Genomic DNA, 17,886 nt, shown 5'->3' with positions numbered 1-17,886 from the left:
AATCATCGACAATGACGGAAAATGACCTCACTTAAATGTCCATCCAACTCTGAAGACTTATTTCTAATCTGGCCTCTATGAATCTTGATGAAGGAACTTTTGGTTGAAGGAAACTAAACGATCAATGTGGAGGAAGAACGAGTATACGAAAATTAAAATTTTAAAAAGAAATGACAAAGGATTAAAAAAATCTAGTGGAAATGTTTTTGATAATCGACAATAAAGAAAAGAAGTGTGTCTCAGAATTTTCTCTAAGATGAGGTTGTGGAATTGATGAGGGATCGAAATGATTTATGTATAATGAATAGATGGGAGAAGAAGATAGGAGAATTGAGACAAAAGCTGATTATTTAAATGGAGAAGGGTAGATGAGTATATCTATTGTTCACTGCAGTTTGAACCTTGCACCACTGGCCTTCTGAATTTCTCGATTATCAAAAAAATGAAGAGGATATTTGAAAGAGGGTAGTTCTGTCTTTATTGTGGATGTGGGGTGAAGGAGTAGTTATTCAACTTGAAAATCAAGGTAAGGTAAGGAGGAAACATTAGCCAACAAACCTTCCCAATCAAATTCTCCAATTCTTAAGCTTTCCCCATGCCAATGATGATGATTCCCAAAACCAACCATATAGTCTTCAACCTTGAGGCTTTGATCACTACCCCCACTCATATTCATCAAGTGTTGGTTGTTGTTGTTGTTATTGTTACCATTTGTATTTTTCTTCTCAATCATGGAATTATAGTCATTGGCAGCAGTCACAATGTTACTACTAAAATTAACATTATTATTATTCTCCCCCATAGTACTCTTATTAACCCCCTCTAATGGGGGTACTGAAAAATCATCACTTCCTAACCCCATCATACTATAAGTCTCCACAACACCATAGTCCGAAAATCCACCATCACCGCCATTACTATCAAACTGACCTAAACTCATTGGTCCAACTAATCCTGTTATGTTGTAGCTTGTATTGTCAAGCTGAGGGAAAGGGTTAAACTGGTTGCTAGGAACCATTGCCTGCATGGACGATGCTGAGGTAGTAGATGAGGAATTATCCATGCATAAGGCTGCGATAACATTTATGTCGTGCCCTTGCATGGGGAATATTCCTCCCATGAGAGCTCTAGGCTCTGAAGATGAATCGCTGGTGTTAGGCGACGGCGTGTTGTTGTTATTTTTCAGCCTCTTTTTTATTGTGGAATTCCAGAAATTCTTGATTTCATTGTCTGTCCTTCCTGGAAGACGAGCCGCTATTTGTGACCACCTGTAATATATGCAAAAGGTTAAAAATAATGGAAAGAAACTGTTATTTGCAAAGAGCATATTTGGTGCATGGGATTTGCATGCATTATGCAAGTTTCATTAACAAAACAAATAATGTCTGAATTTTCCTGCTTATCGACAGACATTCCAACATACAGCTATTAGTGTTGGACCAAAATCAAATTGACTAAAACCAAAGAACGGACTAAGTTCCAGAAATGCGTCTAAATTAATTATGACAGTACTCAATCATTTTTTAGTTTTTTTTTTTTTTTTCCTTAAACATCTGTTTGGCACTTTTCTATCTAATTTTCCCTTCAAGCACCCCTCAATTTATTTATTTATATATATACATCTCCTACTTGAAAACGGAAATGCTGAAAATTTCGTTACTACAATTAGTTGGACCCTGGGTTCGGATTCTATTATGTTTACTTTTTAAATTTCGTGAATTTTTCACATATATACATGTCCGAGCCAAACCTTTTGGGAGAAGATTTTAGATTTAACAGTAAATGAGGTTCTTATAATATAATGCCCTAACATAAGAGAAAATGATGAAAAAGGACCAATTGAACATGACAAATCCCTCACGAAAACTTCTTAAGGTAATATTAGGAGTTATGTGCTTGAGATTTAGTGGTAAATGAGATTTTTTTTTTTTTTTTTGTGTGTGTGTGTGTGTGTGTATGTGCATAATTAGGTTAACTAATAATAAGTCATCCAATGATATATGTAAAAGTGTCGATGTTCATGCACTGTTACGTTTCGGCTCAGGAACTACATCTCTTGCGAGAAAATAACTGTATTTGTGCCCTTATAAGTACGAATAATGCAAAGAAGACCATATGCAAGTGCCGTAACCCATATATATGCATCTAAAATCAATGTCTTTCGAGCTAGTTGATAGAAACTTATAGTCCTGGCCGCACTGATATACCAGATATGGAGGGCACGAAATGAAGCAGTGTGGCACAATAGGGTGATCAGACCAATTATAATCTTGCAGCAGATACAGAGTGAATGCAAAGCTAGACTTTTTGATATTCTAAATCGGAAGGCTAACTGTAGAGAGAGAGAGGTTGGATTGAGCAACTATATACATAGGCATACATGTATAGAATGAGGGTATAGGGAAGGTGGTCGAGTTGGGAAGATTTTCTTTTCTTCATTTTTGCTGGTTTGTAAAGTTTATTGGCTGTAAAGTGTGAAAGGAGATGAAATAAAATGTGTTTGTTCTACCAAAAAAAAATAAAAAATTATAGTATTGATACATTTCAGCACCATTTACACTCTGATATTGTCTCTTTCAATAGCGTAAGCGTCTGGTCAGCATATTTATTGAGCAATTTTGACTACCAAAACTTAGACATACGAAAAAAAATCACTTACTACTATAATATTTTTGTCTTTACTAGAATTTGAGCCTTGATTCCTCATGATTTTCACTCTTTAGCTGTTATATTTTCGTAGTGTCACTTTTTTCACACACTGTTTAAATTTATAATTAGCTACCCAACCAGCCTTAAAACATTTGACTGACCCTAGCTAAAACTCCAAATACTTACAAATACTTACTTCACATTGTTAGCTTGACAGACTAGGTAGAAAATGTGAAAGACTGTGAGAGTGTGTGTACCTATTTCCAAGAATAGAATGCAAATGAACAATGAGTTCTTCTTCTTGAGGAGAAAAGGCGCCGCGTTTAAGGTCAGGCCTCAAGTAATTAATCCATCGGAGGCGACAACTCTTGCCACACCTTTGCAAGCCAGCATTTCTAGCAATGTCACTCCAACACCCTTGCCCATTTGTTAACATGTAATTCATCAGCTTCTCATCTTCCTCTGGTGACCATAAACCTTTTCTTAATTTTGCCTTATTACCATTCCCTTTCTCCTTCTCCTTCATCATTGTTGATGGATTGTTATGATCTGGCTTCCTCATGACAAACAAAATCCTAGCAGACAATATGAAGAAGAAATAAAATGATACGTTTTGATGATCAATTTCTTCTTCTTATTCCGACTAGCTAGGCTTTGATGGTGAAAAGATGAAAGAAGATATATAGAATGGATTAATGAGAAAGAGAAGAAGAAAAAGGAAAAAAAAAAAAAGATTATGTGAAGTGGAAGCAAAATATGTTCCATTTCTCATACACATATGATGATTACCTTGTGAGTGAAGAAAAATGCAACGACAAAGACTGGATAGAGTCAAAGACAAGAAGACCAACCATCACTCTCTCTCATCCCCTCCACCCCCACGCCCCCACCCCCCAACAACAACAAGGCCCAAGGCAGGTCCACCTCAATCCGTTTTCCACTCCACCTATAAGTTTTTTCTTTAACCGACTAATTTCTCTTTATTTTCTTATTTGTCACAATTAATAGTCTTTTTTAAATAGTAAATAAAAAACAACCCCACAAACCATCACTTTCATCATCACCATTACCACCCCAAGAAGCTTTCGTTTCTCTTTCCTCTATCACTTTTCTTTCATCTTCTCACTTGTACCTTAAGTCTAAATTTCAAGAAAAGGAAGAGTACATGTACATTCATAAAAAAATAAAAAAGTACTTGTTGTACACATTTTCTTGTGTGATGGTAACTTAATAGGTTGATTAGGGTACGCGTGTCTATGTCTAATTGTCTACGTTGAAGCTTTCTTTTAACTCTCTTTCTCCTTTTTTTTTTTTGGTTGTATTTTTTCAAGTCTTTAGTAGAGCTGTTTGTTGCATGAAGAATGAGAATAACGTTCAAAGTAATAAGCCTTTCAGTTTCATCTAACGGAATTTTGAAGCAAATTACCTGTCGACAGATACAATTGAAATGATTAGTGCTGCATTTGCATTATTCATATATATTTAAATTTCTTGTTACTAGAATATTATAGTATTCCTCAACACTATACCAAACTTCCATTCTTGTAAAGTAAGTTATAGTTACTAAAAAAATGTTTTTTCCCACTACGTGTGAAGACAAATTTAGTATATTTGTTCTTTTATGCAATCATGGGTTTGTCTTGAAGAAGGGAATTCTAATATAAAATCAATTAATTTTCCGTAAAGAATATGTTATAATCGTCAAAGCTCATGGCTTGATACATGATCAGCAGTTCGGCACGTCTTACCTTGAGAAAAAATAAAAGTTAATTGGGAAGTCTCAATTGCCCTTAGAAAGAGAAGAAGAAAAAAGATTAGCAAAAGCATCCCAAAAGCTAAACTCCTTTACTAATATTTTTGCAATAAAGAGTGAACAAAATTAAAAAGAGCTGAATCCTTTCTACTAAATGTTTTTAGTTGAAGAGTACAAGTCAGAATTACAATTCTTTTAAGTGAATAAAATAGGAATTTTAAAGAGGATAGGAATTAAGTCAAGTAATTGTAGTTAGCTTTTAATTATATATAAAAGGTTTACTCTTATAATTTGTCAAAATTCTTGCTGTAATGTTTTTATAATGTAAATTCTGAAATAGCCATGCTTTCTGCACTTTCTTTTCTTTATAGTGTTAAACATCATTCCCTATTTTGTGCTATAAATTCCTTTTCACACAAAAGATAACACCCTTCAGAAATGAAAGCAATCTTTGACCACAGGGCGAATTTGGAGAAATTATTTTCAGCCAATGCATCATGTGTTCAGCATTTAAAATTTGAATTGTTATCTCGTTGATGAAGCTTGAAAATTAAGGAAGTTCTTTCTAATGAACTTCTTAGATCTTGGTTGGGTTAGCTCATTCAAATCGTAAATAACTAATTAAGCTTTAAATGCTAAAAATGATTTTAGAAATAAGCAATTATGTGAGTCGACTGTCGATAAAATTGCCGAAACTGGTAATAAGTGGTTGATGTATTTGGTAAAAAAGTGTTGCTAAGCTATTCATTTGCTAAAATGACTAAAATGCTCTTAAAATTCTTACAAAAAATTATAAATTTAAAAGTATGTAAAAGGGGAACGACATATAAAAGTGAAGAGAAAGTTAGAGATTTTATTTTGAGAAGGTATTTTGAGAATTAGAACAATTAAGATAAAATAGTAAAAAAAAAAATATAAAAAAAAAATCAAATTAAAAGTATTTATAAGTTGAAATCTTATAAGTTAAGGTGGACCAACTTCTGGCTTTGATTGATTTTGACTTATAAATCAAAAAAAGATTTATAAGTCTCAAAACAAAAAAAAAAAAAAAAAAAAGATTTGTTGATGCGCCTCCACCCCCCCCCTTCCTCCCCCCCCCCCCCGCCCCCGCCCGCTCTCTCTCTCTCAAGTCTCAATACCTAATCCATGCCATATGGGAGTAGTTACCATAAGATAAGCATGAAAAAACCCATAAGAGTATCTCCATCAACACAACGAGGCAAATTAAATCAATGGTATTTTCATAGACTGTCTCTGTCAATTTACGAAAAATCTGAGGGATTGTTTTTGAGTATCTGAATCCTTAATTTGCATGCTGACTTGGACTTCCAAATGGAAAAATAACAAGTGGAAAAGAAATACAACTAAGCTACTCAAAGTTATATAAATCTACGTAGTTACAGCTGTATAGATAACATATTTTATCTTTACTTCTTCAATTTACCCAAGCCAAGCAACATAGTTCTTCTTCAATAAGGTTAGGACCCATCATGTGAAATTCTGGTTTTCTTATAGAGCTTAGAAAAATTAATTTTAGTAGTAAAAAAGAAAGATTTTTTAAGGACCAATCACATGAAATTCTGCTTAAGAACTTAACATGGTGTCTTCCTTAAGAATCGGTGTTTAATTCTGTTCTCGTTAAGAAAATTAGTGCAAATATAGATATCCTCAGAATTTGTGCTCATCCCTTCTCCTCCTTCTTCTTATATGTATTAGTATAGAAAATTAAAGATTCCTTACTTATTTGTAGCTAATTTGGGTTGAGATGGTCGAAGAAACTTGAAAAACATTATTATGGTGAATTTTATTGAGAGCTTGATAGTTAAAAGAGACAAATTAAGGGGGACTATTGATTTTTGAAAGTTTAGGTTAAATTTAACCATGGGACATTGTTGGGATTGGCATAAGAATGTTACTCCCTCCGTTCCAATTTAAGTGTTTTGGTTTGATTAAGTACGAAATGTAAGAAATAAAGAGAGACTTTTAAATCTTGTGGTCCTGAATTAAAAATGTGTATAATGTATTAAAATGTCCTTTGAATCTTGTTGTTATAAACCTACCATGTATGATATTTGAATTGTCAACTGACTAAATATAAAAAAAGACTCTTTTTACAATAAACCAAAAAGAAAAGTAAGACACTTAAATTGGGACTGAATGAGTATATATTTGGAGTTTTTTTTTTTTTTTTTTTTTTTTTTTTGAACAATTTGGATCACTTTGAAGCAAAATATATTGGTGTTGTGATCCGTCAGAATTTGTGAGCAATTTGTTTTAAAGTAATTATGATACAATTGTTAGAAATTTTTTCTATTTTATGGACTCACATATTAATATATTTATACATAGATATGCTATCATTAAAAAAAAAACCCATTTTATGATCTAATAAAGTATTATTATATGGGCCTAAAAAGTATCAATTATTCTTTTCACACTGTATGTTTGATGGACACATACTTTATGAAAAGTCTCATTTTAATATTAAAAGGCACCAACGTAACCTTTAAAGAGGGTGGTCCCTAAAGTCATAATACGTTTTTTTTTTTTTTTCTTTCTCATCTCTGAAAAGACAAAGTATCCAGAGCGATTAGGACTTAGAAAACTCACTTCTTCAATCAAGTTTTCTCAATCAACTCTTGCAATGGAACAAGGCTAGTGTTCCTACGATTGTTCTTCATCGCCTATTGATTTACTTGCGATCCTGTGTTGTTTATTAAGTTTTCGTACAAGTGGTATCAGAGCACAGTCTAGTTAAATCATTAGACATGTTTTCAGTATTATTTAGAGTTAAATTTGGGTTAGCCAATGTCACACCCCGACGAGGGGCATGACGGGTACCCGACCCTGGCGATCGTGTACCACCTGGCTTATACTGACATAATCTCAATTCAATTATCCTGTCTTGAAATATGAGCTCATTGTAACATAGAAAACACATGCACGCAGAAAAGGCCCAATACATTAGAAAACATATATATATATATATATATATATATATATATATATATATATATATATATATATATATATATATATATATATATAAACATGCTAGCCGATCAAGCAGGCTGCTACAAGTGTCCTCATAATAACATGTAGCCGACAAGGCTGCACATGACATCTACATACACCATATGCGTCTGTCACACCCTGATCTTATTAGGGTGTGATGGGCACCCGACCCTTACTTAGGGCCGAGCGAACCCTCGACTCTTATCTGATTAATCACGCCAAACTTTTTAAACTAAATGAGATAAAATACATAACAAAATTTTTCAGAAATATTCTTTCTCGTAGCCTTCAAATCGAACAAATTTATAATCATACAAAATTCAATGCATAACACGGACCGACATATCGGCTGACGAAGCCGCTTACAGACCGACAACCAATACCACGACGCCGTTCGCAAAGTCTCTAACATACATCCGAAATCATAACAAACAAACTCGACTCGGGGCGACCCCTAAAAGGAGAATGGAGCTTGCCATCTCTCGCTGGAACACCTTTCATAATAACCGGCTCATATTCGGGAGTACAGTGGCATGAAACGCGACCCCGAAACAGGGGGTCGGTACGGAAAATGTACCGAGCATGTAAGGCATGCAATACGAGAAAACGAGAACCATAATCGAAACAAACGGGACTAAAAGATAAATACATTAGTCAAAATACCGTACGCTTATTTTCCGTACACAAATCGTACATACCGTCTCATATATCGTAAGGAGTACAAAAGGTAAGTGAGTCAACGAGTACTTAAATGCTTATTTTACAATTACGAATCGCATGTCCGAAGAGGTGCGAGAAAATACGGAGCGCACCGGTGATGTCACGCGTCGACGGAGGCGTAACGTACGGAATGTTCGACGAGGTCATATATCGGACGGAATACGAACGACTGGAGAATGCTCGGATGAGGTCATATATCGGACGCGATTTACGTACGGAGCTATATCGAACGGACCGCAATCGAGTCGACGTACGGCCGTGTCGGACGTATTCGTAATCAGGCCGACATGCATAGAGATATACTGGGACAGTATCCGTGGTCGAAATAGGAAATACGGAGGCATAATAGTAGCCTTATCAAAATCAAGGCAGAGTAAGACATACGTAGTCATTATCGAATCGGGTACAAATGTATTTAAATGCATATCTTATCCGTAATATCAAAATGCATACTTTCGACATCACAAATTATGCATACTGCATCATATATTATCATATATATAAGGCAACGTATCCCGACCCTCCAAACGAGGGACGCGTGCAATGCAACCCGGCCCTCTAGTACGGACGCGGTGAATCGCACGGAACATATGCCATCCCGGCCGCCGTCCCCATATCATCATATCATAAGCATAAACAGAACCCGGCCCGGACGCAAGTGGATAGGACTCGCACAGAGGCATGCGCACGATACGTATCCATGCCCGGACGCGGACGAGGAACAGATACATTGAGCCTTGCACGAGCGAGTCGTGAGAAACCATATGCACATAAATCCAGACTCGATGAATACGTACACTTACAGACATTCGAAGGCTCGTAAACGAATTTCGGGTTCTTCCAAATTAATATCGGGAAGTTATGAGCGTTTGAAATACATAAACCTCTTCAGACTTTTTAAGCGATCCGAGATCGTACGTGAAGAACATTAGGGCTTACAGAGCACACTCATATCAGAATACTCGGATCAGAAGACTCATATCCAGGTACTCATAGCCGAATACTTATATCGAAATGCCCGTATCAGAATACTTACATCAGACGCTTGTATCAGAATACTCATGTCAGAGTTATCATGTTGGAATGCTTATACCAGAATACCTAACTCAGAATACTTATATCAGAATATTTATATCGGAATATTCATATCAAAATACTTATATCGGAGTATTTATCGGAATGATCAAATCGAGTACTCGTATCGAACACTTATATCAAAATTCTTATGTCGTAGAATGCATACGAATCATAACAATCTCGAAACCATAACCAAAAGTTTCCCTTTAATTCCGTACAGTAAATAGGCCAAATAGAGCAATGTAATTAGGTCTCGGGACATGTGGGCCCACCTCGGATCAAGTTGAGGTGACGTACATAAATTACGAATTTTAGGCTCTATGGAGCCGCTTGTGAAGGTCTTAGGGTAGTTCGGTTCCATTTATGAAAGTTATAGATGTTTAAGTTATTTTTCCGATAAAAGGTAGAATGTTTAATTCAATTGTGTTGAATGAAAAAGGGCCAAATTCAAACTCGGATTTCTAAGAGTAGAATCGTCCCCGAGACTTATAATCAAGCCTATTACAACTAGGACATGCCAAAGAAAGAAGGGGTAAGCCTTACATACCTTATTTGTCTCTTACGCTTCTCCAAATTCAAATCCCGTTTCCTCCAAAATCTACAATTGGTCATATTTACCAAATATTAATCACAAAGCTTTAAGAATTCAATCTTAATCAATACTTGTCTTAATCTTTCAAATAAATTCACTTATATTTGCCGAAATTTGGCAAAGATTTCCGTAGATGTACCATCCCGAGATTCTATCTCGGCTAACAATACCACGTAAAAAATCCGAGAATGGAACTCGCCAACGCATCAACAATAATACCAACAATTATTCGCAATAATCCAACCCACATACTATGCTTCCCAATTTCCCTAAGAGCAACAACAATGCATTTCTTGCTTCCAAATTCATCAATTATCATCATAATTTGCATCTTAACAATTTCATTTCCATGTTTGCATAAAACTAGAATAAAATCATATGATTTCCCACAACAACTTAACAATGGATTTTCGTGCCAACTTGAACCATTAACCTTCCATTTTCATCACAAGGCTACAACAACACAATTAACATACTAAATACAACAATTTCATATCCTCCCCAACATATAGTACCACACGGCCACCTATATATATATATATACCCACCTTGCAAACTTTCATATTTCCATAGTTTCCACTCATTTCTATATACTACAACACAAACAAACCTTCATAACACAATAAAAACATAAAATTCTTACCTTTTCCAATAAATTCTCCTTGCCACCAAAGTCACTTTCTTGCCAAAATAATTATACCACTTTGTAGAGAATCTTGAATTGAGTAGGAATGCAAGAAAATTATAATTTTTGGATCAAAGTTGAAGGCTTGGAAATTTTTCTTTTTTTTTTTTTCCTCCTCTTTCTCTCTATGGCCGTGAGCCTCTTTCTCTTCTTTCTCTCTTTTCTTGTTTTGTTTTCTTGAATTAGAAGATGAATTCATTCATATATATATATACATAAGTCTCCAAGCATGTGAGGGGCACATGCCCCTCTCTAGAAATTTCTTTAATTTAATTAAAAAGATGACTTGTTAGTCATCATTTTTCATCCTTCATTCATTCTTCTTTTTTTTTTAGGTCACATGGCCAATATGGCCTTTTTGGAGCCTTCAAGAAACTTGTGTAAAATTACCATTTTACCCCTCAACTTTTCTCAATATTACCATTTTACCCCTAACCTTCCACATTATTTCCATTGGCCATTTTGCAAATTTCTCTTTTTACCCTTGGTCTTTCTCAATATTTCCATACCACCAATGTTCATAAATAATATTCCTAACAACTTGTACATTAAAATAATTCTTGAAAATGATCTTGTCCTTAACTTGCCACGATTTTCTTGAATTATCCGAATGTATGAAATACGGGATATAACACTGTCTATGAACCTCTAGGAGTGCATATACATAACATATGGACATAGCATATTCCAAAAGAGCAAGCCTGGTACAATGGCACTTGCTGACGATCCGCTGAAGCTAATAATCCTACTGAAGAGGTCCTCTGCTCTGTCAGTTAGGACCTGCAGCGTCCCGTAGGATGTGACGTCGGTACGGATAAAAGTACTGAGTATGTAAGGCAGGAAACAATAACGTAAGTAAGACATAGGTATAAAAGAATAGAAGTAACCTGAGCCATACGGACGTACAATATGCAATGCATGAGTTTAAAAATCATATATATATATATATATATATACACACACACACACACACACATCATCATCATCATCATTATATCGTATCATCATTACCCCGCATCCGGGGTATCATCATAACATGCCCACTGTAGTGGTGTGCACATCTACGTGCCTGCCCGGCCGACTATAGCGTGGCGCGGTGTAGTAAAATAGTGCAATATATATATATATATATATATATATATATATATATATATATATATATATATATATATATTCATGAGGAGTCAATGAACCGACATCGGGCCTTTTGGAGTGACATAAGGTCGTAACCTCCGAATGAATTATGGAATTCGTATCGAATCCAAGGAAATAACTAAATGATGATAAACATGATAATATTTCAAGAATCAATCAAATAATTAAAGCATTAAAATTTAAAATACAAAGCATAGGAATGGAGTGAGTTCTTATGGAACGTTCGTGTTCATATTCTAGTTAGATTCGTGCTAAGGAAAGAGGGAAACAAACGCCTTACATACCTTAGTTGTCAAGCCGTTACTTGAAAGAACCCCTTATTCCGATGCTCGCCCTTCACCCGAACCTATATGGAAAGATATGTCCTTAATCATATTCCATCATGTTCATACATCAACTTAGATAAGTTGTATATCGAAGGATGATTCGGGTTATGAGAATTCAAGCAGCATTTCCTCTATTTCTACTACGTCCCAAGTTTACAACAACAACAACCAACCCAATATCAACAATATCAAATTCAATTCAACCACCAGTTCATCCAATCACCCATAATTCAATACAAAGTTTACCGTCTTTCGCTCAATTCACTAAATACGTTATAATCTAACGAAGATAATCTCCAATCAATGTAATTTATTCCATGGATATAAAGAGAGGATCTTACCTTATTAACTTCCAATTGATCCTTAATGGATTCAAACCCAAAATCCCTCCATCTTTCACCTCGCTTCGCAATAATACGATGTTGCCACGAGCTTCTCGAACCTAGATTACATAACCTCTTTATGATTTCTTGGTTTTTAATGACAGAGAAAATTGGTAGAGGTGACCCCTGAAGTTCCTGGACCTTTTTGGGTGAAAGAATGAGGAAGAATGAGTGGGGGTTGGTATTTATAGGGTGGAAGGTTGGTTGTCCACCGATTCAAAAATTGGCCTTCGCGATCGCGAGCCAAAAGAAGTCTCTGGCAGCCTATCTTGAAACGCCCATAACTTTCTACTCCGATGTTGTATCGACTAAAGGTTTGTTGAATTGGAAACTAGACTCAGTGACCTTCAATTTACATAGGTTATGCATTCCATAACTCCTCATATTATAGGATATACACCTCCCTCAAGTTGGACCAAAAATTCTATCCGAAATTCTGCCAAGTTTTCCCAAATTTCGACAAACTTAATTCCTTCATTTCGCTTGATCCCAGAACCTTTAGATACTCTCTTAATACTTGTTAAAGGTCTTGCTCAACCTTATAATAGTTCTATGACTTATCCGGCTTACGTTACTTTACTTAAGACGCAAACGACGTGAAAATTTTCGAGGTGTAACAGCCGATACGAATTCTAAAGAAGTTTTTTTCATTGTTTTACTTAAACTTTGATTACCTTGGTAGGAGTAAGGTCTGCGTACACTCTACCCTCCCCAGACCCCATGTTGTGGGATTTCACTGGGTGGTTGTTGTTGTTGTACTTAAACTTTGATGGGAATTTTCTGCTACTTCTTTTGGCTCTTTCTTGCATTTTCTTTTATTACTAAAATAATCAGCAAGAGCGTTTTGGTTGGATGTCAAAGTGAAAAGAAATCTGTTTCTTATTTTGCCGCAAAGCGGCGCCATTTGGTTTGGGATTTTCAATTTACTTCTAATTATTATGGTGTAGCCACATATCTTATGAGACAATAAGTGAATTAAATTATGAGTGGTGTATATTAAAGAATAATTTTCTTCTGTGTTTGGAATTGGACTAAATAAAGACCGACGCACAAATAGAAAAGATAAAGAAGGCAGTGGTTTAGAGATTTATTGAATTGACCAACCCATTCTTAAAGAAAAAATTTGGGGCTGTCTGTTGCTATTTTTCATTGCATTAAAAGTAAATAGTTATTTGTAGTGCAATAAATTTTGAACCAGACAACTATTATGCTATTTGTGCTTCTTGTTTCAAAATAAGTATGATTAAATTAATATGTTGCCAAAGTAACCTCTATTAGATAAAATTTATTTACTTTAAACATATAAGCATGTTTCATCTGTGCGTGCGAAATAATTATCCCAAAGGAAGATTATTTTGGCTAAATTATAGATAGTCATGAATATGTGATACATTTGGTAATGACATGCTGATAAGATGTCGGTCCAAAGAAAGGCATATTGTTAGGCCGTTTTAGTATTCAATATTCATGAACTGTGTATAAGAGTATCACTTACAAATTATTGTTTCGTTTCCCCAAAAAAAAAGAAAAAAAATATTGTTTATGTCCAAGGACTAAATGATAATATTGTGCTAGGTATCTTGAGATGGGCCCACTTTTATGTATATGTGTTTGATAAATATATAGTTTTAAAATTTATGTATCATTATTACTTCAGTTTTATTTAAAATTATCTCACATATACATGATTAATTTGAATGATTAATTGTGAGCATTACTTGTTTTATCTTATAGTGTCTTTATATCTGTCAATATGAACAACATTCCTATGCTTAACGACACAAACTTCAAAAAATGGAAAAAGCACTTCATGATTGTGCTTGGTTGCATGGATCTCGATTATGCATTAAGATTTGATCGTCCTGCGGACTTGAACAAAACTAGCACTAATGAACAAAAGTCTGCATATGAGAAGTGGGAGAGATCAAATCACATGAGCTTGATGATGATGCAACACTCAATTTGGGAATCCTTAAGGGGCGGTATAACAGAGGATAAAAATGCCAAAAGTTTCCTAAAGGAAATTGCAAACCGATTCGCGGCTAACGAAAAGTTGAAACAAGTACTATTCTTAATAAGCTTGTTTCGGTGTGATATAAGGGCAAAGGAAACACAACGGAGTACATTATGGAGAGGCCTAATCTTGTGACAAAACTCAGGGCCTTTAAGCTTGAATTGTCTGATGTCATACTTGTGCACCTAGTTTTGATCTATCTTCCTGCACAATTTAGTCAATTCAAAGTTTCATATAATACCCAAAAGGAGAAATGGACTTTGAATAAGCTTATTGCTCAATGTGTGCAAGAAGAGGATAGACTGAAATAAGAGAGGCTATAAAGTGCTCATTTGGCATCTACCTCTGGAACTAAAACCGTTTCAAATAAGCAAAAAAGGAGTACGAATAAAGAAACTGCAGACAGAGGAACATCACAACCTAAGGATCAAAAGAAACAGGACCCATGTTAGTTTTGTAAGAAAGTTGGTCACATAAAAAAAGATTGTTCCAAGTACGCTGCCTGGCTTAAAAAAAAGGTAAACTTCTCAACTTTGTTTGTTCAGAAGTTAATTTGGCTATGGTACCTACTGACACTTAGTGGATACATACGGGTGCAAGTACTTACATAATTGTCACTATGCAGGACTGTCTAAGGAGCCGAATGCCAATTGATCTTTGAAAGATACATCTATGTGGGCAATGACAATAAGGCAGCTATGGAGGCTATTGGTGTCTTTAGAATTTTATTAGATACTGGTGTTTATTTGGAAATAGAGATAACATTTGTTGTACCGTCATTTAGACGGAACTTAATTTCTATTTCTTCTATGGACAAATCCGGATATACTTGTTCTTTTGGAAATAGAATTTGTAGTATTTCTCTAAATTCTAATGTTCTTGGAACTGATACTCTGATTGATAAATTATATAAATTAGACAGTCAAGCCTCATGCAGCAATGAAATCTTGCATTCAAGTAATTTTGGTATTAAGCGTAGATTAACAAATGAGAATTCATCAATGTTATGGCATAAGCGATTAGGTCATATTTCAAAACAAAGAATACAAAGGCTTGTGTCAGAAGAAATTCTTGATTCCCTTGATTTATCAGACTTTGAAATCTGTAAATCAGACTTTGAAATCTGTATAGAATGCATAAAGGGAAAACAAACAAATATAAGGAAAAAGGATGCTTATAGGAGTAAAGAACCTTTAGAGTTGATACATACATAAATTTGTGGTTCATTCTCTACAGCTTCCTAGAATGGCCAACAATATTTTATCAACTTTATAGATGATTACTCTCGTTATGGCTACCTATATTTAATTCATGAGAAGTCACAATCTTTGGACGTTTTCAAAATTTTCAAAGCTGAAGTTAAAAATCAATTAGGCAAGAAAATTAAAGTTGTCAAATCTGATCTTGGAGGAGAATATTATGGCAGATATGATGGATTAGGTGAACAACGTCTATGCCCTTTTGCGAAATTTTCGATAGAGTGTGGAATTGTTCCTCAATACACTATGTCGGGAACTCCGAGTCAAAATGGTGTAGCTAAGAGATGAAACCGAACTCTTAAGGATATGGTGAGAAGTATGATTATTCATTCTTGTTAACCTGATTCGCTTTGGGGAGAGGCATTAAAAACTGTAGTTTATATATTAAATCAAGTTCCAAGCAAATCAGCGGCTAAAACCCCGTATGAGTTGTGGATCGATAAGAAGCCTAGTATTAGGCACTTACATGTGTAGGGATGTCCAGCAAAGGCTAGGCCTTACAAGCCTAATGAAAAAAAAAAAACTAGATTCAATGACAATTAGCCGCTACTTTGTAGGTGACTCAGAAAGGTTGCGGGGTTTCAAGTTTTGTGAGCTCTCAAATAGATCCTTTTTCGAGACCGGGAATGCTAAATTTATTGAGGATAAACAAGTTGTGTTTGAAGAGGAATTTATTAATATTCCTTTTACAATTACAGTTGAAAGTGACCAGCTAGCTTTACCATATGTTTTTCAACCTGTAAATCAGGACTATGTAGAAAACACAATGATACCACCTTCTTGCAAGTTTCCCAACAACCTCAAGTTGAAGTGCCTAAAAGAAGATCTAGCAGAGAAAGGAGAAATGCAATTTTGGATGACTATGTTTTTTATCTCTAAGAGCATGATTTTGACATCGGATTAGAAGATGATCCAATTACTGTTAGTCAAGCAATATCATGTCGAAACTCTGCTAATAGGATCGAAGCCGTGAAAGATGAGATTAAGTCTATGAAAGAAAATGGCATTTGGGATCTTGTCGAGTTGCGCAAGGATCGAAATCAATTGGTTGTAAATGAATTTTTAAAAATAAACGTGATTCGAAAGGTAACATCGAAAGATATAAAGCACGCCTAGTTTCCAAGGGATTCACTCAAAAGGAAGGCATAGATTTTAAAGATACTTTTTCGCCAGTTTCATCGATAGACTTCTTTAGAATCATTATGGCACTTTGAGCTCATTATGACTTGAGCTGCATCAAATGGACGTAAAGCTAGACTGCATTTCTAAATGGAGACATTGAAGAAATGATTTACATGGTGCAACCAGAGAACTTTGTGTCCAGATATTAAAAGCACTTTGTGTGTAGACTTAAGAAGTCCATTTACGGTTTAAAACAGGCATCCTGTCAATGGTATTGGAAGTTTCATCGGGTGATAACCTCTCTTGATTTTAAGGAAAACACCGTTGATCAGTGCATATATCTCAAGTTTAGTGGGAGCATATTTATGATCCTCGTGCTATATGTTGATGGCATTCTACTGACAAGCAGTGATATAGGTTGATTGCATGAAAGCAAGAAATTTCTGTCCAGTAAATTTGAAATGAAAGATCTTGGTGAAGCATCCTTTGTTCTAGGCATACAGATTCATAGAGATTGTACCAGAAGCATTCTTGGACTATCACAAAAGACTTATATTGATAAGGTGCTCAATAGATTTGGTATGAAAAGTTGTGCACCAGGAGATACACCTGTGGCAAAAGGTGATAAATTTAGTCTGTGCCAATGTCCAAAGTTGGACATATAGAAGAAAGAGATGGACAAAATCTCATATGCATCAGCAGTGGGAAGTCTCTTGTATGCACAAGTTTGTACGCGTCCAGATTTACCGTACATAGTAGGAATGTTAGGCAGATATTTAAGTAACCCCGGAATAGATCACTGGAAAGCAGTAAAACGGGTTATAAGGTATCTTCAAAGTACTAAAGATTACATGTTCACTTATCGGAAGTCAGATCACTTGGAGATCATGGGGTATTCCAATTTAGATTTTTCTGGATGTCTTGATAGTAAGAGATCTACATCAAGTGATATTTTCATGTTGGCTGGAGGAGCTATTTCTTGGAAGAGTGTGAAACAAACATTAATAGCTTCTTCTACCATGGAAGCGGAATTTATAGCCTGCTATGAAGCATCAAATCAGGGAATATGGCTACGAAATTTTATCACCGGAATGTAGATAGTCAGTGGTGTAGAAAGACTGTTGAGAATATATTGT

At 35.2% G+C, this 17,886-nt stretch overlaps 1 protein-coding gene across 1 annotated transcript; it reads right to left on the bottom strand.

The window, feature by feature from the left end:
• Positions 1-325: 325 nt before the first annotated feature.
• On the bottom strand, positions 326-3,312 carry LOC132063141 (transcription factor MYB83-like). The gene is made up of 2 exons (XM_059455581.1): positions 2,907-3,312; positions 326-1,268 (listed from the first exon to the last, which is right to left on the bottom strand). Exons 1-2 carry the CDS (start codon positions 3,209-3,211, stop codon positions 506-508), a joined length of 1,068 nt encoding a protein of 355 aa, XP_059311564.1. The 5' UTR covers positions 3,212-3,312; the 3' UTR covers positions 326-505.
• Between the last annotated feature and the right edge of the window lie 14,574 nt (positions 3,313-17,886).

This window comes from Lycium ferocissimum, chromosome 7 (genome assembly GCF_029784015.1).
Source record: "Lycium ferocissimum isolate CSIRO_LF1 chromosome 7, AGI_CSIRO_Lferr_CH_V1, whole genome shotgun sequence".
In the NCBI taxonomy this organism is placed as follows: Eukaryota; Viridiplantae; Streptophyta; class Magnoliopsida; order Solanales; family Solanaceae; genus Lycium; species Lycium ferocissimum.
The sequence above is the reverse complement of the archived record's forward strand: the minus strand, read 5'-3'. Positions and strand labels throughout refer to the sequence as shown.

Coding starts and splice junctions, on each gene's coding strand:
- LOC132063141 (XM_059455581.1), bottom strand. CDS start 3,211: ATGAGGAAGCCAGATCATAACAATCCATCAACAATGATGAAGGAGAAG. Junction 1,269..2,906: donor CATTCTATTCTTGGAAATAG/GTACACACACTC, acceptor CATATATTACAG/GTGGTCACAAATAGCGGCTC.